Source organism: Herpailurus yagouaroundi, unplaced genomic scaffold, assembly GCF_014898765.1.
Source record: "Herpailurus yagouaroundi ecotype Mexico unplaced genomic scaffold, PumYag 530, whole genome shotgun sequence".
Lineage (NCBI taxonomy): Eukaryota > Metazoa > Chordata > Mammalia > Carnivora > Felidae > Herpailurus > Herpailurus yagouaroundi.
The window spans coordinates 5,865,429-5,888,589 of NW_024412747.1; the positions used below are offsets into that span (position 1 = coordinate 5,865,429).

Sequence of the window (23,161 nt, forward strand, 5' to 3'; positions counted from 1 at the left end):
ACAAGCAAATGTTCTTTCAGAATTATGTGGGAAACTCTTTCCCTCGTGGTCACGGATTTGAAACTGATCGTCACTGGGATCAGGTCCCCCGCCTGAAGTGTGAGAGCTCACTGTGGGACCCGGGGACAGTGACCTCCAAATCTGGGCCTACCCAGGCGGTTATAGGACTAACACTTTGTCCATGAGGTCTCTTGGGTAGGGAAGTCATTCTGGAATTGGATGCATTTGCCAAATAACCTTCACCGGTTACATCGAGTGGAATAAAAATAAAATGTGTAGTATAATGCATTACTATAAAAGAGCTGTAGATGAAGCTAGTTCTGTAATTAGCCATCATTTTACCAAACTGGCTCCCTAAAATTAAGACTCTAGCCACATAAGAATGAAATGACTGGCATTAGATGTCGTGTGTGTGTGTGTGTGTGTGTGTGTGTGTGTGTGTAAAACTGGAATTTTATGCAGGATACAAAACGTTATTTAGATTATGGCTGAATATTTCAGAAGGTACAGGTGGGTATATGTCTTTTGTTTCCAATTATTCATATATGCCATTTAAAAAGTGGATCAGACTCACCGCATTGTAGACATTAAGGCCACCACCCCTTCACTCTGGGTGTCTACACTGACAGCCTCTCCTCATCCCCTTATCCCACTGACAGCCTCTGCTTGTCCCTTTATCCCAATTCTGCTTTCACAAAGCCACCGAGTCCACCTGCTCGCTAAATCCAATGTCCTTTTGTTTAGCCCATTTGGAATTTTCCAGCAGTCAACACTTTGACCACTTTCTGCGTCTTGATACCTTCCTTCCAAATGGGCACCATACTAGGTCTTTTGCACACCTTCTATCATTCAATCCCTGGGAAGGTCTGCATTGCACCAAACCCAGCATTGTCACAAACCAAACTCATCTTCCCTTCTCAGCTTGTACTTCTATCCTTCTTATTTGTTGGTTTGTTTTTATTGAGGAATAACTGACATACGATATCTTATTACAACATAGTGGTTCACACTGTGAAATGCTCACAAGATGTCCAGTTACTATCTGTCACCATACAAAGTGAACGCAATTATGACTATAGCCGCCATATTTATTAATAAGTCATCCCGTGGCTTACTTATTTTATAAGTGGAAATTTGCTTCTTGACCCCTTTCACCCATGTTGCCTACCCCCCAATTCCCCTCCCCCCGGGCAGCCACCCATCTGTTCTCTGTGTTTGTAAGTCTAGGTTTCATTTGGTTGTTTTGTTTTTTAGATTCCACGTATCAGCGGAATCATCTTGACATTGGTCTTTCTCTGTCTGACTTATTTCACTGAGCATAATGCCCTCAAGTTCTATCCGTGTTGTCGCAGATGGCAGGATTTCATTCCTTTTTCGCAGCCGAGTAATATTCCATGGGATATATACATACATCTTCTTTATCCATTCATCCATTGATGGACACGTGGGTTGTCTCCATGTATTGGCTATTATAAATAATGCTACAATGAACAGGGGGTACATACATCTTTTCAAATTAGCGTTTTCATTTTCTTCAGATACCCAGTAGTGGAATTGAGAATCATGTGGCAGCTCTATTTTTAAATGTTTTGAGGAGCCTTCATACCGCCTTCCACAGGGGCTGCACGAATTTACATTTGCACCAACAATGCACAGGGTTCCCTTTTCTCCACATCCTTGCTTCCCCTAGTTATTTCTTGCCTCTTGGTAACAGCCATCCCGACTGATTTTAGAGCACGATTTTGGGTTTGGGTTATAGGCTTTTGTCCGCTTCTTCATTATAACTTTTATGAGTAGGTAGTCATGTTAATATCCCTTGAAAGTATTCTGGCTGTATTCCCTTACCGCTTCTTTCCTCCTCCTTTGTTTCCTTTTAGATCATGTTCAATCGGCACATGTCTTAGGACTGTGACAGGGTCCCAGCCGTCCTACCCAGCTCCAGTGCCCTTCCTGTGGTCTAGCCTGTGCTAACCTTCCTAGCACCACGCCTTCGGTGTCTGTGTTCTAATTCTCAGAGTGCACAGGCCCTTTGATGAAGTTTTCAAAACACCCTACCTAATATTTCTCATCATCCCTCATCATACGTAGTTACCCATATCATTATTATGTAAGAAACAAGCTGAATGTAGAAGCATTTCAATGTCGGGATTCAGAATGGTTATTAAATAATACTGGCACCTGAATTTTACTATGATGGAATATGTGCCAGGTGCTGCACTAAGTACTTTTCAAGAAATCGCTAGGACCCTTATATCCCCAAAGAAGGTACTATTCTCCCCAGCTAGGAAGTGAGCCGACTGAGGTTAGCAGCAGCTTTCCCACAACCCCATGACCAGAGAAAGCTGTGCCTGGGGGGCAGGACCTGTGCCTCGAGCCAAGAACCCTGTATCACGAGAGCCCCATTCTACGGGCTGCCCGGCCAGGCTCGCATCTTGGCTTACACTGGCCACCTAGAATACCCTTACCCTCAGTCTCCAAGGCCCAGCTGCCCCACAAAACCTTTCCTACTCCTAAAGTGAAATACAAAATGGAGACCAGGCTTGAAAATTCCCTGAGCGGACAACAACATTTAAACCACATGAGCCATTTAAACCAAGAGCTAACACTTGTCTGTCGAGAACGTTGGTAAAACTTAGGTTATTTCTTGTAAATGCCTCTGGCAATCACTAAAGAAACTTAAGTCTCTTGCTAAATTGGTATGAGATAACCACTCTTCGCCAACCACCTGCCGTTTGGAAACCTCCATCGTAATAACCCATCATCGTGAAGGCTAAGCGGCTCCTCATTTTCACTCTCTACGCCATTCTGCAACGTCATGCCTCGTATCAGTTTTGGGTTCGAAAGCTCCCAGGTTGTTTTACGCACAACAAACTCTTCCCAGATACGAGTTTACTTACCCGGTTTTATTTTTCCCGGTTTCTGGACTTTTGACAATATCCACCCCCGCTCCCAGGGACCTCCTCCTCCTTTGAGTTCATTATCATTTTCTATCTGCCAGATACCACATCGCATTGGAATTTTATGGCCCTGTCTTGCTAACTGGTGTGTGTTTATTCTCCACATAAAAGAGCAGGTGACTTCCTGGAGAACCTGCACCGTCCATCACTTCTACAGCACTAGCTGTCATCTTGCCTTTTAGGAAAATGTAGGAAAATGCCTACAATTGGTTGTAATGGTAGCAGCTAACAGTCATGAAAGAGTTTGCCACGGAAGCCCCAGGCACTACTGGCTCATTGCTTTGCATTCACCATCTCCTTACGCCCCCTGGAAACGCCCCCGGGTAGCCCTTGAGCTCTAACACCTGCACACAGCCCTTAGGTTCACCTGTTTCCACAAGAACCAAGCTCCTTCTAGAACCAGACTAGGGGAGATCTCCTAACCGCGACCCCTTCACAGCCTCTTTGCATGAACTGGGGGCTCCACGGGCGATCTGGGCGGGGAGGCGTGAGCCACGTGCAAAACTGGTAGGAAGGGTCCAAAACTTAAGCGTGCCAACGATGTCAAATTTTCTTGAATTTTTCATACACCCAGAGAGCCCATCTATTTACCTCTACAGGTAATGAATGACTCACTGTGACACTGACTTATTTACAGTTTTGTTGTGATACTGAGTTTTAATCCCTGCTTCTGATAAATTGAAAAAGAAACGCGGGAAGTCTAGGCTTTCAGATGATTTTTGGCAGCTTAAACTGGATTTTTTTTTTTTTCTTTTCTGCATAAATAGTCTGTAACTTACTCAGAGGAACGCCTCATTCTTTCTCCGCCTCCAAGGATAGCATCTTTCTTGTTAGCTCACAGGTGAAGCTGGCAGGAGATGACCGTCACACGCACCCCTTCTCCGCAATCTGCCGCTCCAGGAGGATTTAGGGACAGGGATTCTCACGTTACGTATGTTACGTTACGTTACGTACACGTTACGGACGCGGGGAGAAAAGCCCACGTGATTTTGCTATTTTACCACCTGGGTAAAGAGCTTTTAACAGCCACTTGACCTGCTACTCCTCCTAACATGCGTAAGATACCTCTTTACCTTCTGCCTTAGATGTAGCCATGAAAACTTGAGACTCAGAGACCCAAGTAATGCAGATCAGTCAGAAAGAAACAATTTTAAATATAGGTTATTTGGCTCTTTTCTTAAAGTCCCTCCACAGTGATCTGAAACATGTCCCTGATGGCACAGCCAGGTTCCCGCGGGCTGATATACGGGGCTCGTCTTTCTCCAGGGAGCGTCCCTTCCTAGGAACGGGTCACCAACAGGGACGTGTGGAGTCAACGTCTGGCCTGGCCCTGGGCTCTGCTGCTCTCTGACCCAAGACAAGGGCACCCAGGGCAGCCTGGTCTCTTACCTTCCCAGATTCAGAGGGAGCAGCACAGAGAAAATGATAGACCGTGGAAAAAAAAAAAAAAAGGCAGTCTATTATTTTACGTTGTCAGAGAGTTCTAACTGCTAGCTCGTGCCATAAATTATGCAGTGACCTTTAAAATCTAGCTTGGTCACTGCCAAATGGGTGGCAACAGGCTTAGTCCCGATGTTAAGTTCACATTGTCCTAAATTGCAATCACCACCTGGTAGGTACCAAGTTGGTAACAAAGGCACCGAGGAAGGCTTTCATCATGCAAGTGAGGACATAAAAAGGGCACTCCTCCCACATTAATGTAGCATTTTAAAGCCATAATGTTTAGAGCAAGCACAAAGTGATGCAGGAGTTTCGGGTAAATTATGTTGATGTCTTTGAGCACCTATGGACTCTGGGAAATTAAATATCTCACCGCCAATGGGCTCTGGATTTCCAGCCACGGCTTAGAAACGGAAATGAAGTGGCTGGGTCCAACCGATTCTTGATTTCTGCACAGGTCATCGTCTCATGGTTCATGAGTTCGAGCCCCGCGTCAGGCTCTGGGCTGACGGCTCAGAGCCTGGAGCCTGTTTCCGATTCTGTGTCTCCCTCTCTCTCTGCCCCTCCCCCGTTCATGCTCTGTCTCTCTCTGTCCCAAAAATAAAAAATAAAAGTTGGACAAAAAAGTAAAAAAAAAAAAATGGAAAGGAAGTGCTGAGGTATATGTGTGACCATATACGTATAATGATCATAATTTATATAAATAATGGAAGAGGATGAAAAAAGCCCTCAGAACTCAATTTCTCCAACTAAAAATAAATACTATCTAATTTATTTATAGAAGTTTTTAGTGGTCAGGTAAATGACAGCAAGGCAATACATTCACAACCTTGCTATCTCATGCTGAAAAATGAGAGATTTAGCCTAAATGAAGTTTTCAGACAGTGGAAGTTATATTTAAGAAGCAAGCCTCTTGGGGTGTCTGGATGGCTCAGTTGGTTAAGTGTCCGACTTCAGCTCAGGTCATGGTCTCGTGGCTCGTGGGTTCCAGCCCCATGTCGGGCTCTGTGCTGACGGCTCAGAGCCTGGAGCCTGCTTCGGATTCTGTGTCTCCCTCTCTCTCTGCCCCTTTCCCGCTCACACTCTATCTCTCTCTCTCAAAAATAAATAAACATTAAAAAAGAAAGAAAGAAAGAAAGAAAGAAAGAAAAGCAAACCTCTTAAGGGAAGCCTGGCTGACTCAGTGGAGGATGCGATTCTTGATCTCAGGGTTGTGAGTTCGAGCCCCACGTTGTCTGTAGAGATTACTTAAAATCTTTAAAAAACCTAATTTTAATCATTTTATAGGCAAACAGTAGTTGAACATTGTTAGGAAAATTACAATATTGAAATAACATGAACAAACAAATGTGCTAGCTATCCTGGGGGCTGTTTGCCCCTGCCTGGGAGGGCTCTGTGAGGCAGTTCCTTTCTGAGTCTGAGTCTGCCTTTCAATGTTAGGCTCTCAACAGCCCTTCTCAGTGCACTTACTAGCTGTTAACACGTGGTTCTCCAAGCAGGTGGCACAGGGGATCCAAGTGGGGGGTGCAGGAACCGTGGACGCTTTTAGAGGCACAGAGCCACGGCATTAACTTTCAGGCTGCCTAAGGTAAGGACTGCCCAGTGACTCCTGCCAATTTGCACCGAGACTTGTAATTCTTTTGCCACCAAAAATTACAACACGAAGAGTACGCTAACTCCTACGTTGAGAACTATTGGGTAGCATTGCTCTCCTGTATTCTCTGTGGGTTCGAACCCAGAGCAGTCACTTTATCGGAGCGGTGTGCAAAGTGTGGGTAAGCTATGAGGGAAGAAAAGGGGCTGGCTTATTAAATGTGCTTCACTGCCAGGCTGTGAAAATACTTACAGTTTTACTTCTGGGTTCCTTACTCTGTTTTGCTTTATATGTTTATTTATTGAGAGAGAGAGAGAGCGCATGTGAGCGAGTTGAGGGAAGGGTAGAAGGAGAGGGGGAGACAATCCCCAGCAGGCCTGTGCTGTTAGCACAGAGACCGATGCGGGACTCGATCCCACGAACCATGAGATCAGGACCCGAGCCAAAACCCAGAGTCGGAAGCTTCACTGACTGAGCCACCCACACGCTGCATTCTTACTGTATTTTAGAAAGCTGAGTTGGCCTGACAATACCTATTAGATAAATGATTGGAAAGTTGTCTTCAGCAAACAATTTCATGTTTTGCCTTCACACAAAACACTCGGATGCACCCAATTTTCATAAAGTAGAACTCTTGGAAAAGAATACATCACTACGGGAAAAGCTTTAAAACTGTTAAAGAGACAGGTTGAAAATTGTACTGGGCAGCAACAAATACGTAGCTGAGCTCCGTATGATTTCAGGCTCGGCATCACAAGGAAGTTTCGTTTCTAAATTTGCCAAGGCACGATCCGGTTGACCACGTACGCATTTCGGAAACTCGATCCCAGAGGACTGGTTTCCTCACTCGAGGATATCAGTATTTATCACAGCCCTCCTCGGCATGGGATGGCTGTACCATACGCCACACAATCACGAAGCCCTGCTCACTGCATTCCGAGTAGGAGACAGCTAATCTTACGGTCACCTTGCAGGGTGTGCTTGTTGGGCCAACTTGAAAACAAACTCTTATTCCAAGCAAAGATCCGCCACTCTCACGAAGACATCGTACTACTGATAGCTTTAAAGGGTTTAAAAGGTTTTGCGTTGAATCTTTCAGTTATTTCCACGTCTCCAGATTTGTAAGTATCTCCCCATCCATTTTCCAAAAGGCACAGAAGGCTGGTTTGTGGAGTGTGGGCATGATTTTGTCAGGTGAGAAAAGTGACCCCGTGTCTTATTAATCTGATAACTCCCAGACGTTTTTTCCTTAAGTCACATCGTATTTATTTGTTTGGAAAGCATTCCCTTTTCCCACCCACGCATCTTCCTCTTCGACTTTTGAACATACGGCGTTCTAAATCTCCTGGGGGCATACGGAGACTACAGTCTCATACACGGAGTCATCTGGGCCAAACGTCTGTTTTGTGTATTTCCTTTATTACCTCCTTTTGGAGGCTGCTCCTAGACTATGCGGTGCCTCTGACTTCTGGGAGGGTAAGAACGCTTCCTCCACCAACACGCTGTTCTCTGCTCACACTGAGCGTATCTGCTGCACCGAAGTCAACCTACCTACTGGACACACGTAACTTAACACTCACACACAGGAGTGCTGTCCTTGAAGGACAAGGGTCTCTGCCGCTTCTCTATCCCGAGGGCCTTCTACAGGATTTTTTTTTTTTTTTAATTTATTTTGAGAGAGAGAGCAGGAGAGGGGCAGAGAGAAAGAGAGAGAATCCCAAGCAGGCTCAACGCTGTCAGCACAGAGACTGATGCAGGGCTTGGACTCCAGAACCATGAGATCATGACCTGAGCCAAAACCAAGAGTCAGACGTTTAACCGACTGAGCCACCCAGGCGTCCCAAGATTCTTAAGAACTCAATTTAGAACACTCTAGCGCAAGAGCTGGATCCTTGGGCTTATTCTCTACTCATCACTCCCAATCGTCTTTGCTAGTATTCACTTCCACTTCCAGCTGCACCCTTGCTCACCTCCAACTAGAGGGTTCCAAGGTCAGCATTGGCAGGTGCCGCGCTGGCCTGCTGCACGCTGCTTGTCCTGCCCCTGTTCTCTGATTCACAGCTCGCTCCGCTTTCCGGACCACAGGGCAGCACCTGCCCACTGGTCAAGGACAAAAGACAAGCATAGAAAAGATACTCTGCCTTATAGTTTGCATCCAAAAGGGTGCGGGAGACAAAACTTGCCCCCCATGTTTGGACCCCCTGCTTCACATTAGAAACAACAAAAGCAATTTGAAGGGCATTAAGGGTGTCTTCTCTGCAGCTTCATAAAAGCTTTGAAAATGACCTTGACACTTCGTTACGTGACGGCATCCTGATTCCAAGTTTTCCCGTTCTGCCCTTTCTCGTTCTCTGTAGTTTGGACTCGCCACTCAGATTAGTCAAGCGGTGGTGGCACCTGAGTTATTTTTTTCCCGCATTGAATATAAAGACACTCTCCCCGTGTAAAATCCACCGTTTCTGCAATTTTTATCCTTCAACACCCCTACACCATACCAAGCACTGTGGTCACAGCGAACTTTCCGGACCCGATCATGTCCTTGATGCATGTCCCTATTTTCTAAAGAGTCTCTATTCCACTCCTTAACCAATCACCAACCCCGTCTAAGGGCAGTCTCCACCATGGGGACACGGTTAGCATGGGGTGCAGACAGAAACGTGTTACTGGATCACCCAGCATCACCCAGATCCAGAAAAACAACACGTTTGGAACTGAACACTGGAAAGGGGGGGAGCCGGGGTCTACTGACAGCATCACCAAAGCTCTGGAGCCGAGATACATCCTTCTTACAGCTTTGTTGCTCTGAGGCCAGATGGGATCTCCTACAACGAAGAAGGCCCTGCTCATGTAAGGCCAGCAGCCAGCAGGGCAAGGCTGGTAACTGTGTGCTCAGGGTGCACGTCATGGAGATGTTTCTGAGTGACGTCCCTGAGGTGAGGTCGCGCTGCTCAGCTGCCTCATGAGCAGGGCACAGATTTCTATCAACATCTCGAGCACCACCTCCCAGGCAGGTACCCATGGGAGAGAAGACGCAGGTGAGGGGGTCACTGGGCATCAGTTGTCATGCAGGGTCTTTTTCTCTTCTAGAATTCTTGCCACAAAAACGTTTTAATGTTTATTTTGGAGAGAGAGAGAGAGAGAGAGAGAGAGAGCGCACAAGCGAGGGAGGGGCAGAGAGAAAGGGAGACACAGAATCTGAAACAGGCTCCAGGCTCTGAGCTGTCAGCACAGAGCCCGACGCGGAGCTCGAACTCCCGAGCTGTGAGATCACGACCTGAGCCGAAGTTGGATGCTTAACCGACGGAGCCACCCAGGCGCCCCTCTCTTCTAGAATTCTTAAGTGTTCTGTGTGTATCACTTACATGTTGCCGTAATGGTTTCTATAAAGGAGTCCTTACATATTATCTGCATAGTCGAGAGCTTTCCTTGATACATTAAAGCATAAAGATTGCAACCAGCTAGGATTTTTATTGATGTCAGCTTGTAAATTTAAAAAACTCTCTGATTAATTTGCCAGCATCTGTTCATCTGGGGCTTCTGTGTTCACGATCTGGGCTTTCGCACTAGGTGACTACGAATCACAAAATAATTTCCTTTACAAATCATATTCTTCATTGTTTGTCCACCTCCGGAGAAACGCTTACAGACATCTTAGACATCTGGTATCATTCCAATGCAAAGGGTAGAAACATTTATTGTAGAATATGACAGTAACTCACTCCTAAGTGTATTATTTCCCTTATTTTATTGTAGCAACTCTCGATTCTTCAGTATAAAGAGAAATCAAAAGGAAAAGTATCTACAATCTTGGGTTCAGAAGTATGCTGAGATCTGGTGACCTAAACCTTCTATGTACAAGATATAAACATATTTGGACTTGTTTGTACACAGTTAATGGCAACCTATTCATTATAAATAGTAGTTTTAAGTTAGATTCTACAAAAATAATGATCTTGGATGGGCACATGCAGACTGGTACACATAAACTTATTTATAAAACACATCTCTATGCCTCTCTCTCTCTCTCTTTTTTTTTTCCTTTTAAATATAAATGTTCTATTTAGCCATCAGCTAAAACGATTTAAATGCAAATCCCCAAATCCCCAATTAAAAATATAAAATCCACTTCTCTCCACCGCAGCACACTTCTTCAAGTATTCTTTACCCATTAGTAAAGTCTAGGTAATTTTGTCCCATGGGAATCATAGGTACACATCCCATTTCTTCGGATATTAGACAGTCCTCCAGAGTAAAAGCTTCCTTTGTTCTGTTATTTTGGGGGGGGGTTTGTGTGTTTGTTTTTTGTTTTTGTTTTTTGTTTTTTTGTAAATATTTTGGACAGTAGGTATTTGTTAAAATACTATCTTGGTGTCTACGTTCTCATACAAATAAACAAGACAAAGGGTCTCGCTCGCTGCCCTCACCCGGCTGCTCCCGCACAACACGGCAAAGCCCTCAGTTGCCTGCGGGGCCGTCGGGGTGGGCAGAGGATTGAGGGCCCATGAAAGGCTCGTTCTGCTTCCGGTCCTCCTTCGGGCCGGCTGCCTGGTCTGCGATGGACGAGAAGGACAGCTGGTCGTGCTCTATGATGTGTACTCGATCCTCGTCCTTGTCCTTCTTCACGTAGAACATTTTCCTGAATTTTTTCAGCTCGTGGAGTTCGCAGAAGGTTTCCAGAACTACCAGCATGGCAATGAGGCCAAGCAGAAGGTAACCTGAGTGAGAAAAAAAAAAAAAAAAAGACAGTGTCTCAGTGGGCTCGAGTCACGGATGAATCAAGGGACGCCACGGAAAGCCTGTGCGTGAAATCAAGTCATTGCCGCTTTCCGAATTTCTAGGAACGTTCTGAGGTCCGTGGCTCCAAGACGGGTTACCCACAGGAAAATGAAGAATGACTTACCCTTGTGCAAACGTGGGATGCTCAGGATCCCAGGGTGTAATTTTTGAGGAAACAAAAAGATGGGGTTGACCTGGCATCGTTAAAGGGAAGCAGCATCCTGCAATGCCCGCCACACAAGGGTAACGTGCCGGGGGAGGGCTCTCCACCTCGGCCTCATAATCAGCGGCTCTCAAAAAGCCAGTGACACACGTCAGAAGACTTTTTGATGGTCATGAGTGCTCAGAACAGAAGGTGACACTTTCTGAAGCACTCAATACTCGTGTCAGTATTTCCACCACCGAATAAGAAGTGTCGCGAGAGAAGTGAGCTAACTGAAAATCCTTCCAGGAATGGATGCAGACGGGGAACAGGTCTTGGCGTGTGGCGATTTGCACCTGACCGGGATCCAGCTGCCCACTAAGCTGTCCATTGTGGGACAGTTATTTTGGGGCCACACGGACCACACTCACCGGTTGACTCTGCCAGCTTCTTACTCCGAAATAAAAGATAACCCGTTGATTCAGGTTGAGTGGTGTTCTTTGAATTTGGTGAGGGGAAAATGATGCTTTTAACTCAGTTCCTACACATTTAAAATCGGTTTCCAGAAAAAAAAAAAAAAAATTCCATCATGGAAAGGAACAGGAAAGTGGAAATGAAAACTAAAAATAACAAAAATTCCAATTTCATGGCCTAGTGGTAAAATGCTTGAGGACTGTCAGAAAACAAATGAGCGGGCTTAGAAGGAGCGGCATAGTGGGAACGAGGAGGCGGACTATCTCAAGAATGCACGGAGATGTGGTTGTAGCATCTTTAGAATTTGGCTATTAAGTTTTGATGACAGCATGGTATATTTTAGAAATAGCAATGACATTGTCGAACTCATTGACAATTCCCCTCCTTTTCCTTTATCTAGTGTTTAGTGAAGCCTTGATCAAGCACTGGCAAAAAATATCCATGGGGTTTCAGGTAAAAACTGTGGGATTCTACCCTATCCACAACCCAATATGCCTCTGGAATATTCTTTTGCTCCGGTCAGCACATATGCTATGTAGTAGACGGCTCCAGAAAACCCGGCTCATATTGTTACGAGTGTGAAGATGACCCGAAAGGATTTAGCGTCATGTGAAAAACTGACGCGTGCGACAGTTGGGCAGAATTTATGAGAAGACTATAAACCCAAGAGAAAAGTAGAGCTAGCAAACACAGTCTCAGAAACACTCAACTTCTCGGAGTCATAAACAAACTAAATTAAAACAAGGAGGTAATATTTTACCTGATGGGTGAAAAAAAAAAAAAGTTGAGATAATGTTTACCAGAGGTACCACGTGCAACAAGACCCTCCCTAATGCTACGGGTCTATACCACCCTGTGAGAGTGGAAACCGTTACGCCCACATAATTCTGAGGACAGTCTGAGCTCATAATGCCATTCGGAAAGCACCGGGTCACTGTGTTCTGTGAGTCACAGGACAGGCATATTCACTTTGGGCCGTCAATCCCACTTCTTGGAAAGACAGCAAAGTAGAAAAAGTGTAAACGTACAAAAATATTTACTGTAGTGTTATTTATAATGCCCCCGTGGCACGGTTAGATTATGGTATAGCCAGGGATGGAACATTATGTGGACATTGAAAATAATTACGGTAACTGGAGGAGATATGAAATCATCCTTGTAACCACTTGGTGAATATTTATGGAACTCGTATGGCAGCAAGGCATTGTTCAAAGCACTGGGGTTTGTGAGGGAAGTCTCTGTCCTGGGGGAGCCCGTGGTTTAATGGAGATGTGAAAATATACATAATTCAACGAAGCATGTTGTCAGGTTAAGACTACAAGACAGGGCCAGGACAGATCATCTATTAAGATTTCCTAGGAGACACGACATGAGTCAAGTCTTGAAAAAATCTTGAGACAGCAGAAATGCAAACTGTTATACATCAAGATGCAAAAGATAGGAAAGGAGCACACAAAAATTAAGAATTTCTAAGTTCTTCATATCATACTGAATTTTAAGTTCTTACTCATTTACCTTGGGAGAAAGAGAGAGAAAGAGAATGTGCAGAGGGAGAGTAGAGACAGAGGGGGACAGAGGATCCGAAGCCTGCTCTGTGCCGACAACAGACAGCCTGATGCAGGGCTCGAACTCACGAACCGTGAGATCATGACCTGAGCTGGTCAGACGCTTAACTGACAGAGCCACTCAGGTGCCCTTCCATATCATACTGAATTTTAAAAAACTGTTTAAAAATTGTAAACCACTGGCTATCCGAATTTAAGATTTTCCTGGTAAATTGAAGAACATGATCGATTACTAATGGGCTACATTGTAGCCCTAGTTTTCTGGAACTTAAAACATTTGATAAAAATAGCAACTTTTCTTTTTTTAATTAAAAGTTGGTAATCCAGGGGCGCCTGGGTGGCTTGGTCGGTTAAGCGTCCGACTTCAGCTCAGGTCACGATCTCATGGTCCGTGAGTTCGAGCCCCGCGTCGGGCTCTGTGCTGACAGCTCAGAGCCTGGAGCCTGTTTCGGATTCTGTGTCTTCCTCTCTCTCTGCCCCTCTCCTGTTCATGCTCAGTCTCTCTCTGTCTCAAAAATAAATAAACGTTAAAAAAAAAATTAAAAAAAAAAAAGTTGGTAATCCAGTATATTTTGTGTGGTGCATTTTTACGCTGTAATTTATAATGTTATTAGTAAGAGACTGATCAGTCATGTTATTAGTAAGAAACTGATCAGCAGTTTTAAGTACCTGGAAAAAAGTAAGTCTCAGCAGTAAGATTTTTGCATAAAGAGTTTGCAGATTTATCAGTGAAAAAGAGATCAGGGCTTTTATGAATGACTCCTCATTGGTAGGTGAGGAGGGGTGTGGGAATAGCAAAAGAGGCCAAGGAAGTAGAGTCCGGGAGCCTGGCTACTCACACGTGATCCCAATCTTATAGAGCTCTCTGAATTTTTGATTGTAGCCTTCTCCAGGAACGTAATCCCCTAGGCCGATGGTGCTCAGGGAAATAAAACAAAAATAAAACGACTCCAGAAAGTTCCAGTCATCCTCCAGGATGGAGAACACGGCCGCCGGGATGAAGAAGAAGCAGGACACGGTGACAAACCCGAGGAGAACGGCGTGGACGATGGCCACCACCTGCTTGGAGAAGCCCCAGCGGACATGGAAGTAGAGGACAGGCCTGCGGGTGACATGGATGGTGACACGCTGGACCACTGCTGTCAGGAACAGGAGGGTGAACGGGATGCCGATGACCGAGTAGATGATGCAGAAGGCCTTACCTCCATCTGACAAGGGCACAGTGTGGCCATAACCTGCAAGGAAGAGGGGGCCGGAAAACACATCTGTAAATGACAAGTGCCTGCCACCCACCCCTGCCCCCTCAAACCTAGGCAAAGAACCAGTCTTCGGGTCTGATACTTTTTTTTTTATGTTTATTTATTTTTGAGAGAGAGAGAGAGAGAGAGAGAAAGAGACAGAGAACACAAGCAGAGGAGGGGCAGAGAGAGGGAGACACAGAACCTGAAGCAGGCTCCAGGCTCTGAGCCATCAGCACAGAGCCCGACGCGGGGCTTGAATCACGAACCATGAGATCATGACCTGAGCTGAAGTTGGACACTTAACCGACTGAGCCGCCCAGGCTCCCCAAAGGGTCTGATACTTTAAAGGCTCCATCAGAATTTTTACTGCAGTAAAATTCAACAGAGGATGCTATTGCCCTTGATAAAACCTGACCAGCTCTTTCCAACACATCCGAGTCTGGTTTTGAATTTGCTGTCAGGCTGGAATAGACAGAGGTTCTGTGTGAGAAGGGGCTGATGCCCATTGTCCTAGACCAGCAGGGAAAACACACGAGATATGCCCCTCCACCCCTGCCTCCCAGGATCCTCATTAGTATCCAAACACCAGTCTACACTTGCATCCAAAACAGACTGCTCACAGAACTAGAGTTCTAACAGGGACGGCTGAACTATGGGCAGGCAAAGAAGACTCCATGAAGATAAAGACATCACAAAAGAAGAAAAAATTAAGATTTAAGCACACCAAGCCACAGGATGGAACGTTTCTTTTAAAATATTTTGCTCCATTATCTGGCTAAATGGCATATTCAGAGACTGTAACCTTTTTAAAAAAATTTTTTAACGTTTATTTATTTTTGAGAGAGAGACAGAGATAGAGAGCAAGGTGGGGAGGAGCAGAGAGAGAGGGAGACAGAATCCCAAGCGGGCTCCGTACCCTCAGCGCAGAGCCTGATGCAGGGCTTGAACCTACAATCCGTGAGATCACGACCTGAGCCAAAACCAAGAGTCGGATGCTTAACCGACTGAGCCACCCATGCCCCCAACTGTAACCTTTTTTAGCCTTTACTCCCTCTTTGTTATTTCTGAAGGTTCCAAGATGCCATAAGTTCCCTTAAACAAACATTAAAGAAAAAAAACACATTAGGGCCAATGGTCAAAACAGAGGTCTGTTTGGCTTTCCACTAGGTTTGAATCATGCCAAAATTAAGCCATTCAAAAGACTCTTTGTCCAACAAATGCTGGCAAGAGAGAATCCAGGGGGCTGAGGCTCTGTGTACTATTTTTTTTTGTTTGTTTTAAAAAAAATTTTTTTTAATGTTTACTTATTTTTGAGACAGAGAGACAAAGTGTGAGAAGGGGAAGGTCAGAGAGCGAGGGAGCCACAGAAATCCGAAGCAGGCTCCAGGCTCTGAGCTGTCAGCACAGAGCTTGACATGGGGCTCGAAACCGTGAACGGCGAGATCGTGACCTCAGCCGAAGTCCAACACTCAACTGACTGAGCCACTCTGGTGCCCCTCTGTGTCCTGTTTTTAAAATTTCAGGAGCACTTCATCCTGAAAGGCCTAACAGGCCCCAACAAGTCAGTTCAGGAAAAAGCCAACAAAACGCAGTTTTGGGGGCTCCTGGGTGGCTCAGTCGGTTGAGCGTCTGACTTTGGCTCAGGTCATGATCTCGCAGGTCATGAGTTCGAGCTCCACGTCGGGCTCTGTGCTGACAGCTCCGAGCCTGGAGCCTGCTTTGGATTCTGTGTCTCCCTCGCTCTCGGCCCCTCCCCCGCTCATGCTCTGTCTCTCTGTCAAAAATAAATAAACATTAAAAAAAATTTTTTTTTAAACGCAGTTTTTTGTGGAGCTGGGTTCTGAAGAAACCTCCTATGTGTGGTCACGACTGAAAAGTTCTTTCAAACCCTGATTTCTAAAACGTATCCCCCTTAAAAATAAACAACTCTGAAAACCCTTCGGCTCTAGATGCCGCGATTCCCTGCTCTGTGGCACCTGCTGGGGTAGGGCCCAGGTATGGGTGATGGAAGCTTTCCCGGTTCTGCCCCCGCACGATGTCAACACAACCGTCAGGAGGTTATCTGCTGGCCCAGAAGGCACTCCAGTTATGAATGCGCCGCAGGGAGTCCCAGAAACCTGCTGAAATTGTTTGCAGTGGGTCCACCCACCTGTCCATTTTTCTGTGACGACATTCTGGAATCTTAGATTCTCAAAAGCGTTAGGAACAGTCGTTCTGAGTGAGCCTCAGGGCCCAGAGCCGTGTGGCCTTTGCACACCCGACTGCTCCCGGCGTGGCGCGCTGGGTCGGGGTGCGGTAGAGAGGGAAGGGGACAGGTGGAGGCATCCGGGGAAGAGCAGGAAAATGGGGCCAGCGTGCCAAATGATGTTCATGCCACAGAAGGAAGCAGGAGGAAGTGACTGTTTACTCTGAAGACTGAGCAAAGCTGCCACACGACGGGAGACCGGGGCTAGTAACCGCCGCAAGAGAAGCGAGGCATCGGGAGGGGTGTTCCCGTGCTCAGAGATCTCTTGGAAAGGCCATCTTACTCAATCGTAACAAAGCCCCTGGAAAGTGATGGCAGACTTGGTTCTGGGCCTGTGCAAGTGCTAGGAGACCGAGGAGCCCGACAGGGACGCCGGGGAGGGCGTCCACCGTGGCAGGGATTTTGTGGAGGAGATGGAAGGCGGCGCACATCAGCGGGACTCGCCCAAAGCCCTTAAGTCCACGACTGTATTATGGGTCGTGGTAGTGTTTTCAAAAAGTATCTGTTCTGCAGATAGTAGAACACATCAGTTTCCTGCAGCCCACCTCTCCTGTGCCATCTGCTCTAACACAGTACCTGATTTCGCTGCTAGTAGGGAACAAAAGTAAACAAATGTCTAGTTTTAAAATATGTTGGGGTGTGATTTTCACTTCCAAATGACAACAGCTCTTTTCATTAGAACGTTAACTGACTGAATCTCCATTTCCTAAAACATTATCCCCGAGCAACGGAGATCTTCATTGCGAGACTCTACATCTCTCTCCGCAGTAAATGCGTGTTTGTGCCAGCAATCTGTTTCCGCTAAGAGATTTAAAATCAGCAGCATGTAGATTGCTTACTGAAAGCCCGTTTCTTCTCCTGGTGTTTACATAAATAATTTTTTGTTAATGGAAGACGAACTGTTAAATTTGCATTTCATTGGTATTCTCTACGCTTTCGGTACAGGCTATATTGGGGAATCCATTGCACGGCAATTCTTTGGCAATAGCCAGCTTAATGCATCACATGGAAACCAACCTTCAGTGCTACTGAATTTTAATGAAGTGGTGAATAGTCTACTCAAGTTCAGTCAACTGAACCCCCCAGGTAAATCATGAAGCAAAGTTCGTATTTAAAAATCTCATAATTATATTCAAATCCATTATAAACTATGAAGAATGTAGCAAAATTTTAATAAACCTCACATATTTGGTGTTCTTTGAATTTTCTGAGGCTATTCACGTACTTTTGGGCATCGTAGGAGTGTATGTATAATGGAGCGGGGAGAGTCCTACATATGATAGTGTCCTAGTAAATATGGCTTCCCGTTTGGCCACTCTTACTATGACAGCCGTCATGCTCTGCTAGCTAACATCCAATCTGGGGCTATGCCATGCTGGATCTGGGCCTTCTGGCTTTTCTGGTATTTAAGTCCTCCCGAATGGAGTACAAGACAGAGAACCTTTGTGGGCTCTTGTTCAGTTCATTACAGCAAGTCACCATGAGGCAACTTCCTCCCACCTATCAGATGTGTTTGGGAGAGGTACAGCTTACTGCTACCTCTTGTGACCCTGCACAGAGAATAAATATTGTCATTTACTCACATTCTCTAGTATGATGTCGTACAACGCTTACATTTTCCATCAAGTTAGTTTGATACCTGCTTAAAAAAAATCTACAAAAGAAGAAACTCGGCTTCTGAAATCCACCCCAGTAGACATACTGAAATAAATTACAGTGTTTCCTCTCCTCTAAAACAAGTATTCATTTGCAGTCCTGGCTTTTGCTTATTGGCTAATCTCTTTCCCAGTAGACCATGAGCCCCTGATGGGGAAATCAGGTCCTTTTCTACTATAAAGCTCTCCGGGTTCCCCAACCACAGGGTCATCCAGTCCACCGAGAGCAATTAACACTGGGGTTGTAAGTGACTTCAAATTTGGGAGGGCCAGAAATTCACTAAGTGGCAACAAACAGGCTTCTGGTCACGTTGACTTTGCCTGAAGTAAATTTTTGCTCCACAGCGTCAGTAAGTGGTTGACTTCTAGATACCTTGCACACAATAGGTCTTCACAGTTCATTGCTTTACAGCAATGTTTTCCAAAGATTCGCACGGGGATAAACTCTGTTCATCCCTTCCATCCATGTAGCTACAGGGCAGGGAATGCACAGCTTCTGTTACTTTGCTTATAACCGAAGTTGCTTACAAGGGAGAGAAGACTCCAGGGGAATCTAAACAGACTTGAAGAGAAATATCGGCAAAACCTGACAGTGGGCTACATTCACTTCATGCGATGAAGGAGGCACGGATGGTAAGAGGGAACAGAAGTGAGAAGTCACTGGCGGTGCAAATGGCCATGCTTTTCTTGTTTATGTTTAGGAGCCCGTTCTTTTAGTATCTTTCGGAGGCTTCTTGTTGATTCTACTCAATCACAGATGGTTTCCTGCTAACGTCCCAAGAGAGAGAGGCAGCGGTGTTCCTAGTTAGGTCACTGCTCTGATCCTTTACCTTGGAGTGACCATTCTGAGAGATGGGCTGTATCAACACACTGCACTTAAAAACTACAGGATCCGGGGCGCCTGGGTGGCGCAGTCGGTTAAGTGTCTGACTTCAGCCAGGTCACGATCTCGCGGTCCGTGAGTTTGAGCCCCGCGTCAGGCTCTGGGCTGATGGCTCAGAGCCTGGAGCCTGTTTCTGATTCTGTGTCCCCCTCTCTCTCTGCCCCTCCCCCGTTCATGCTCTGTCCCAAAAATAAATAAACGTTGAAAAAAAAATTAAAAAAAAAAAAAAAAACAAAAAAAACAAAAAACTACAGGATCCTAGCAAATGGCCTGAATGTCACAGGTGGGAGCACCCTGCACGTTTTGCAATGCGAGTTTCAACCCAAAATGGCAGCGCTGTGGAAGAGCAGTTAGAAATGGTAATGAGGGTGAAGGGGCCCCTGCCACATATCCATCAGCCTGTGGAGACTGAGGTGCTAGAAAGGATGTAGGTGAGCTCAAAATCTCCAACAGGGCCACTTGCCATGTGTGTGTCTGAGTGTATGCAGAATTGCAAATTGCATGACAAGATTCAAATCCAAGGGTTATTATACATACTTTACAGATGAGAACACTTGAGTTTCTGAGAGCTTAGACCACTTATTTGAAGTCAAAAAATAAATAAATAGAGCCCACAATCTTTCCATTTGTATCATCCATTTTGATACAAAGGTCAATGATGCCTCTAAAGCCAACTCAAGTCCTAACGTTATTTCTCAGGAGCTCGTGGTGACCAAGAGGCAGCGTTGGCCATCACCGCAAAAGGGCGCCATGTCTGGCCTGTGGCTCCATGGGGCTGCCTATGAGAAAATGAGCCTCAGGATAGGGCAGGAGGAAGGGAAATGGTGATCAGCAGGGACAAAGGACAGCACAGCGAGTGGGCGGGGGAACGCGGAGCCTGGGTAATGCTGCAGGTATCAGGGGCAGGTCAGCACAAAACCTATAAGGGCCATGGAGTGTGAGCACAAGCCAGGTGAGCCCCATGTTCTCGAATTCCAGTGGACCACCTGGGTAAATGGCAGGGTCATCAGTGGAGAAATGGAGAAGAGGACTGAGAAAATGAGAGAAAAACACGAAATCAGAACAAGTTAGGGGCGACCTTGGAAAGCAGAGTGTCTGCAGCAATAACTAGTATCAGGGATAGAAGCACAGAAAAAGGTTCACTAAAATTCTTATCTTCCCATTCCACTGTTAAGCTTACACGTCGATAACCTGTGTGGAATCCCTGTCTGTAAACAAACATATACCTGCAGAGACACCGGTTAAATAAGACAGGCTGTCCAGTGGCCCAGAGGATTGGTTATAGTCCCAAGAATGTACAATATATAGAGAGAGAGTATTTATAATATACATATCAGGTAATAGTTAAAGTAAAAATGATCACTTACTCAATGCATAAGTACATTTTCGTTGTGAAAGTTTCAAAAAAAATGACAGTGAAGGCGAAGTCTCCTTGGCCAAACCTCCAGGTCAAAAGCAGCTTCGTTAGGGTACTCCGGTCCTTGGTAAGAGCAGCACACAGTGGTGAGTTGTGATCTTGTGATCACCAACATTCCCTTCTCGCCTTGTGTGCTACTCACGTTTCCAGCTCAGAAGAAAGCTTATTAGCAGAAACCTAAGAATAAATTCTACACTGCACGAAGAATATACCAGCTCCCAGCAGAGGCCATTCCTGGGGGTTGACACACCCAGTTCCTAGGTGGTGCTGGCATAACCTAACTCCTTTTCTGGCACGAGTATGCAGGGACTGGGACTTCTGGGTGAGAACTCGCTTCCCTCGGGCCCTTCCACCTGGGCTCACTTTTATGTGTCTGGTTTTTTGTTTACTTGGCTGATGATACTACCATTTTTTCCCTCTTGGCATCCTAGAGTCAACATATAATCTGTTCACATATAAACAACTCCGTTTGGTTTTTGATGATTCTGATGGAATACGCAGTTTTTCACAGTTTTCTACCTGTTATTACCCAACTGCAAAATAGTTAATTTTCTCATTGTATTTTAGTTTTTTTGATGTTTATTCATTTTTGAGAGAGAGAAAGACAGAGCACAAGCGGGGGAGGAGCAAAGAGAGGGAAACACAGAATCGGAAGCAGTTCCAGGCTCTGAGCCATCAGCACAGAGCCCAACGCGGGACTTGAACTCACGAACTGTGAGATCATGACCTGAGCCAAAGTCGGATGCTGAACCGACTGAGCCACCCAGGCACCCCATTAAATTTTCTCATTTTAAACTTTAAGTAGTTTGGCCAACTTAGGAATTCCTGTTATGGATGCTTTCTTTCTGAAGCATCACCAGTTTCCTGGGACTCTAAAACATTTTACCCCCTCCAAACTAATAATCCTAATACCTGACTCTCCTTGATCCTTACTGTTTCACTGCTATACATTCTCCCGAGCACTGTTTGAGTATTTAGTTTTGCGATTCCTTACACAACCTTTTAAGCTCTAGATTTCAAATTACAATGATTCTTTGATGTGTTTCTTTTTTCCTATTTCTAGAACTGTTTCTCCCTCATTTTTAAAGGCCTGTGTCCCTGTCATGTCTTCTCTCACACTGCCCTCTGCATAATTCTCACAAGCCTGGCTTCATAAAACTGTAGTTAGGAGACAGAAGTGAGCGTGCTCCATAACATTTTCAAACGACCCATCCTCTTTCCGGCCACTGCTGATGAGCAGGTAAGCACCTGGTGGACAGCCTGGCTTCCGATCCACCGTCTTCCCTCGTGAGCCTAACTTTGTCAAGGTGCTGACGAGGCCAGTCACATTGTTCGGTTATGATTCGGGAACCCTTGCAGGAAGATGCTGTAAGTTACCCTAGTAGAGGCACAGAGAACAATCGGCCAAGGGCATTTTTTGCTTATCATCATAATTACACCTGCTCCCTGTGGAAAAAAAAAAAAAATCAGGTGATAATCTCTACCTTCCCAAACTCCAGCTTGTTCAATTGTCCCACATGTTGAGCAGTGCGTTTGAAGGGCTTTGTTAGGTCACATGACCCACTACCCACCATGAGATTATAACCAAATTATGTCACCTTTTTAGTACAGCTTTCCCAGAATCCCAAGCAGTCACATTTCTTGGGTTTCCCCCAGGAAGGAACAGGAAAGGCATGGTAAGCAGGCTTAGGATTGGCTGGTCTGAATAATGTCAGTGGATGTGGGGGCACAGAGGCTGGCCCTAGTTGTCTAGCATCTGGCCCCGGGGTCACTAGGGCAGCAGGACAGTAGCTTGGAGGGTGAGAGCCCCAGAAAGGAGGTGCTTAGGGGTGTGGGCTCTCGCCTGGTTGGGCTGTATATGAAAGGTGTGCTCACAGAGAAGCCCTTTATTATCTAAAATTAGTTAACCCTGCGAAGGGTGGTTCCTTCTGGATCAGCAAGGCCCCAAGAGATCAAAGCATCAACTTGAAAAGAAATAATACAGGACAGCAAAGCAGGAGCCTAGTTCTGGAAAGGCATGCCCAGAGCAGTGCCAAGCCTGAGGGGCCTGTTCTAGTAACCAAACCAGGAAGATGGAGCGGTCTGGATAGAGGGACCGAGAGACGTGCCAGAGAGCATTTTGGAAAAAAGTCAGAGAACATGGTCCATGAAGAAACTAACTTCTGTGCACTGAACTCCTAGAACCTTTAAATTCTCCCCAGGTTTGTTACTTGTTAATTCTGGGTTGCCCTTGCAGACCTGGGCAGAGTGTTCCAGAGAGAAAAGTAAGGAGAAGTGCTTGGTGTGTGAGCCCCAGGCACCATGCTGGGCGATTTATAAACACCATCTCCTTTAATCTTCATACCAGCCCTTGGAGATAAGCACGCAAGTCCCTCTTTTACAGAAAAGAGACTATGCAATTAGTTCTAACTGTGAGCATGTGAGGGAGGCAGATCTGAACCCTGCGTTTACGGGATCTTTTCAATCTGGCCCTCGGGGCTGTGGTGAGGAGGACGAAGGGAAAACAGAAAGGGGTGACGGCGGATTACGTGGGAAATAAAAGCTGGAGAAATCCCTGGATACTTCCAAAGAGAAGAATACTCTGGGACAGACCTAAGACAATGACCGCAGGGCTTGAGCTAACCCAACCCCGGGCTTCCAGAAACTCTCCCGCCCTGCCCAGGTGATCCAGTGGCCCCAGGCTACGGGGGGGGGGGGGGGGGGGGGGGGGGGGAAGCCCGGGGGGGGGTTAGCTCAAGCCCTGCGGTCATTGTCTTAGGTCTGTCCCAGAGT

At 45.8% G+C, this 23,161-nt stretch overlaps 1 protein-coding gene across 1 annotated transcript in view; it reads right to left on the reverse strand.

The window, feature by feature from the left end:
• Nucleotides 1-9,439: 9,439 nt before the first annotated feature.
• KCNK1 (potassium two pore domain channel subfamily K member 1) overlaps nt 9,440-23,161 on the reverse strand; it is a 55,473-nt gene continuing 41,751 nt past the window's right edge. The window contains exons 2-3 of the mRNA XM_040465033.1: nt 13,788-14,183; nt 9,440-10,706 (exon numbers count right to left, since the gene is read on the reverse strand). Coding sequence (XP_040320967.1) covers nt 10,447-10,706; nt 13,788-14,183 — 656 coding nt within the window. The 3' untranslated portion in view covers nt 9,440-10,446. The remainder of the gene's footprint in view (nt 10,707-13,787; nt 14,184-23,161) is intronic.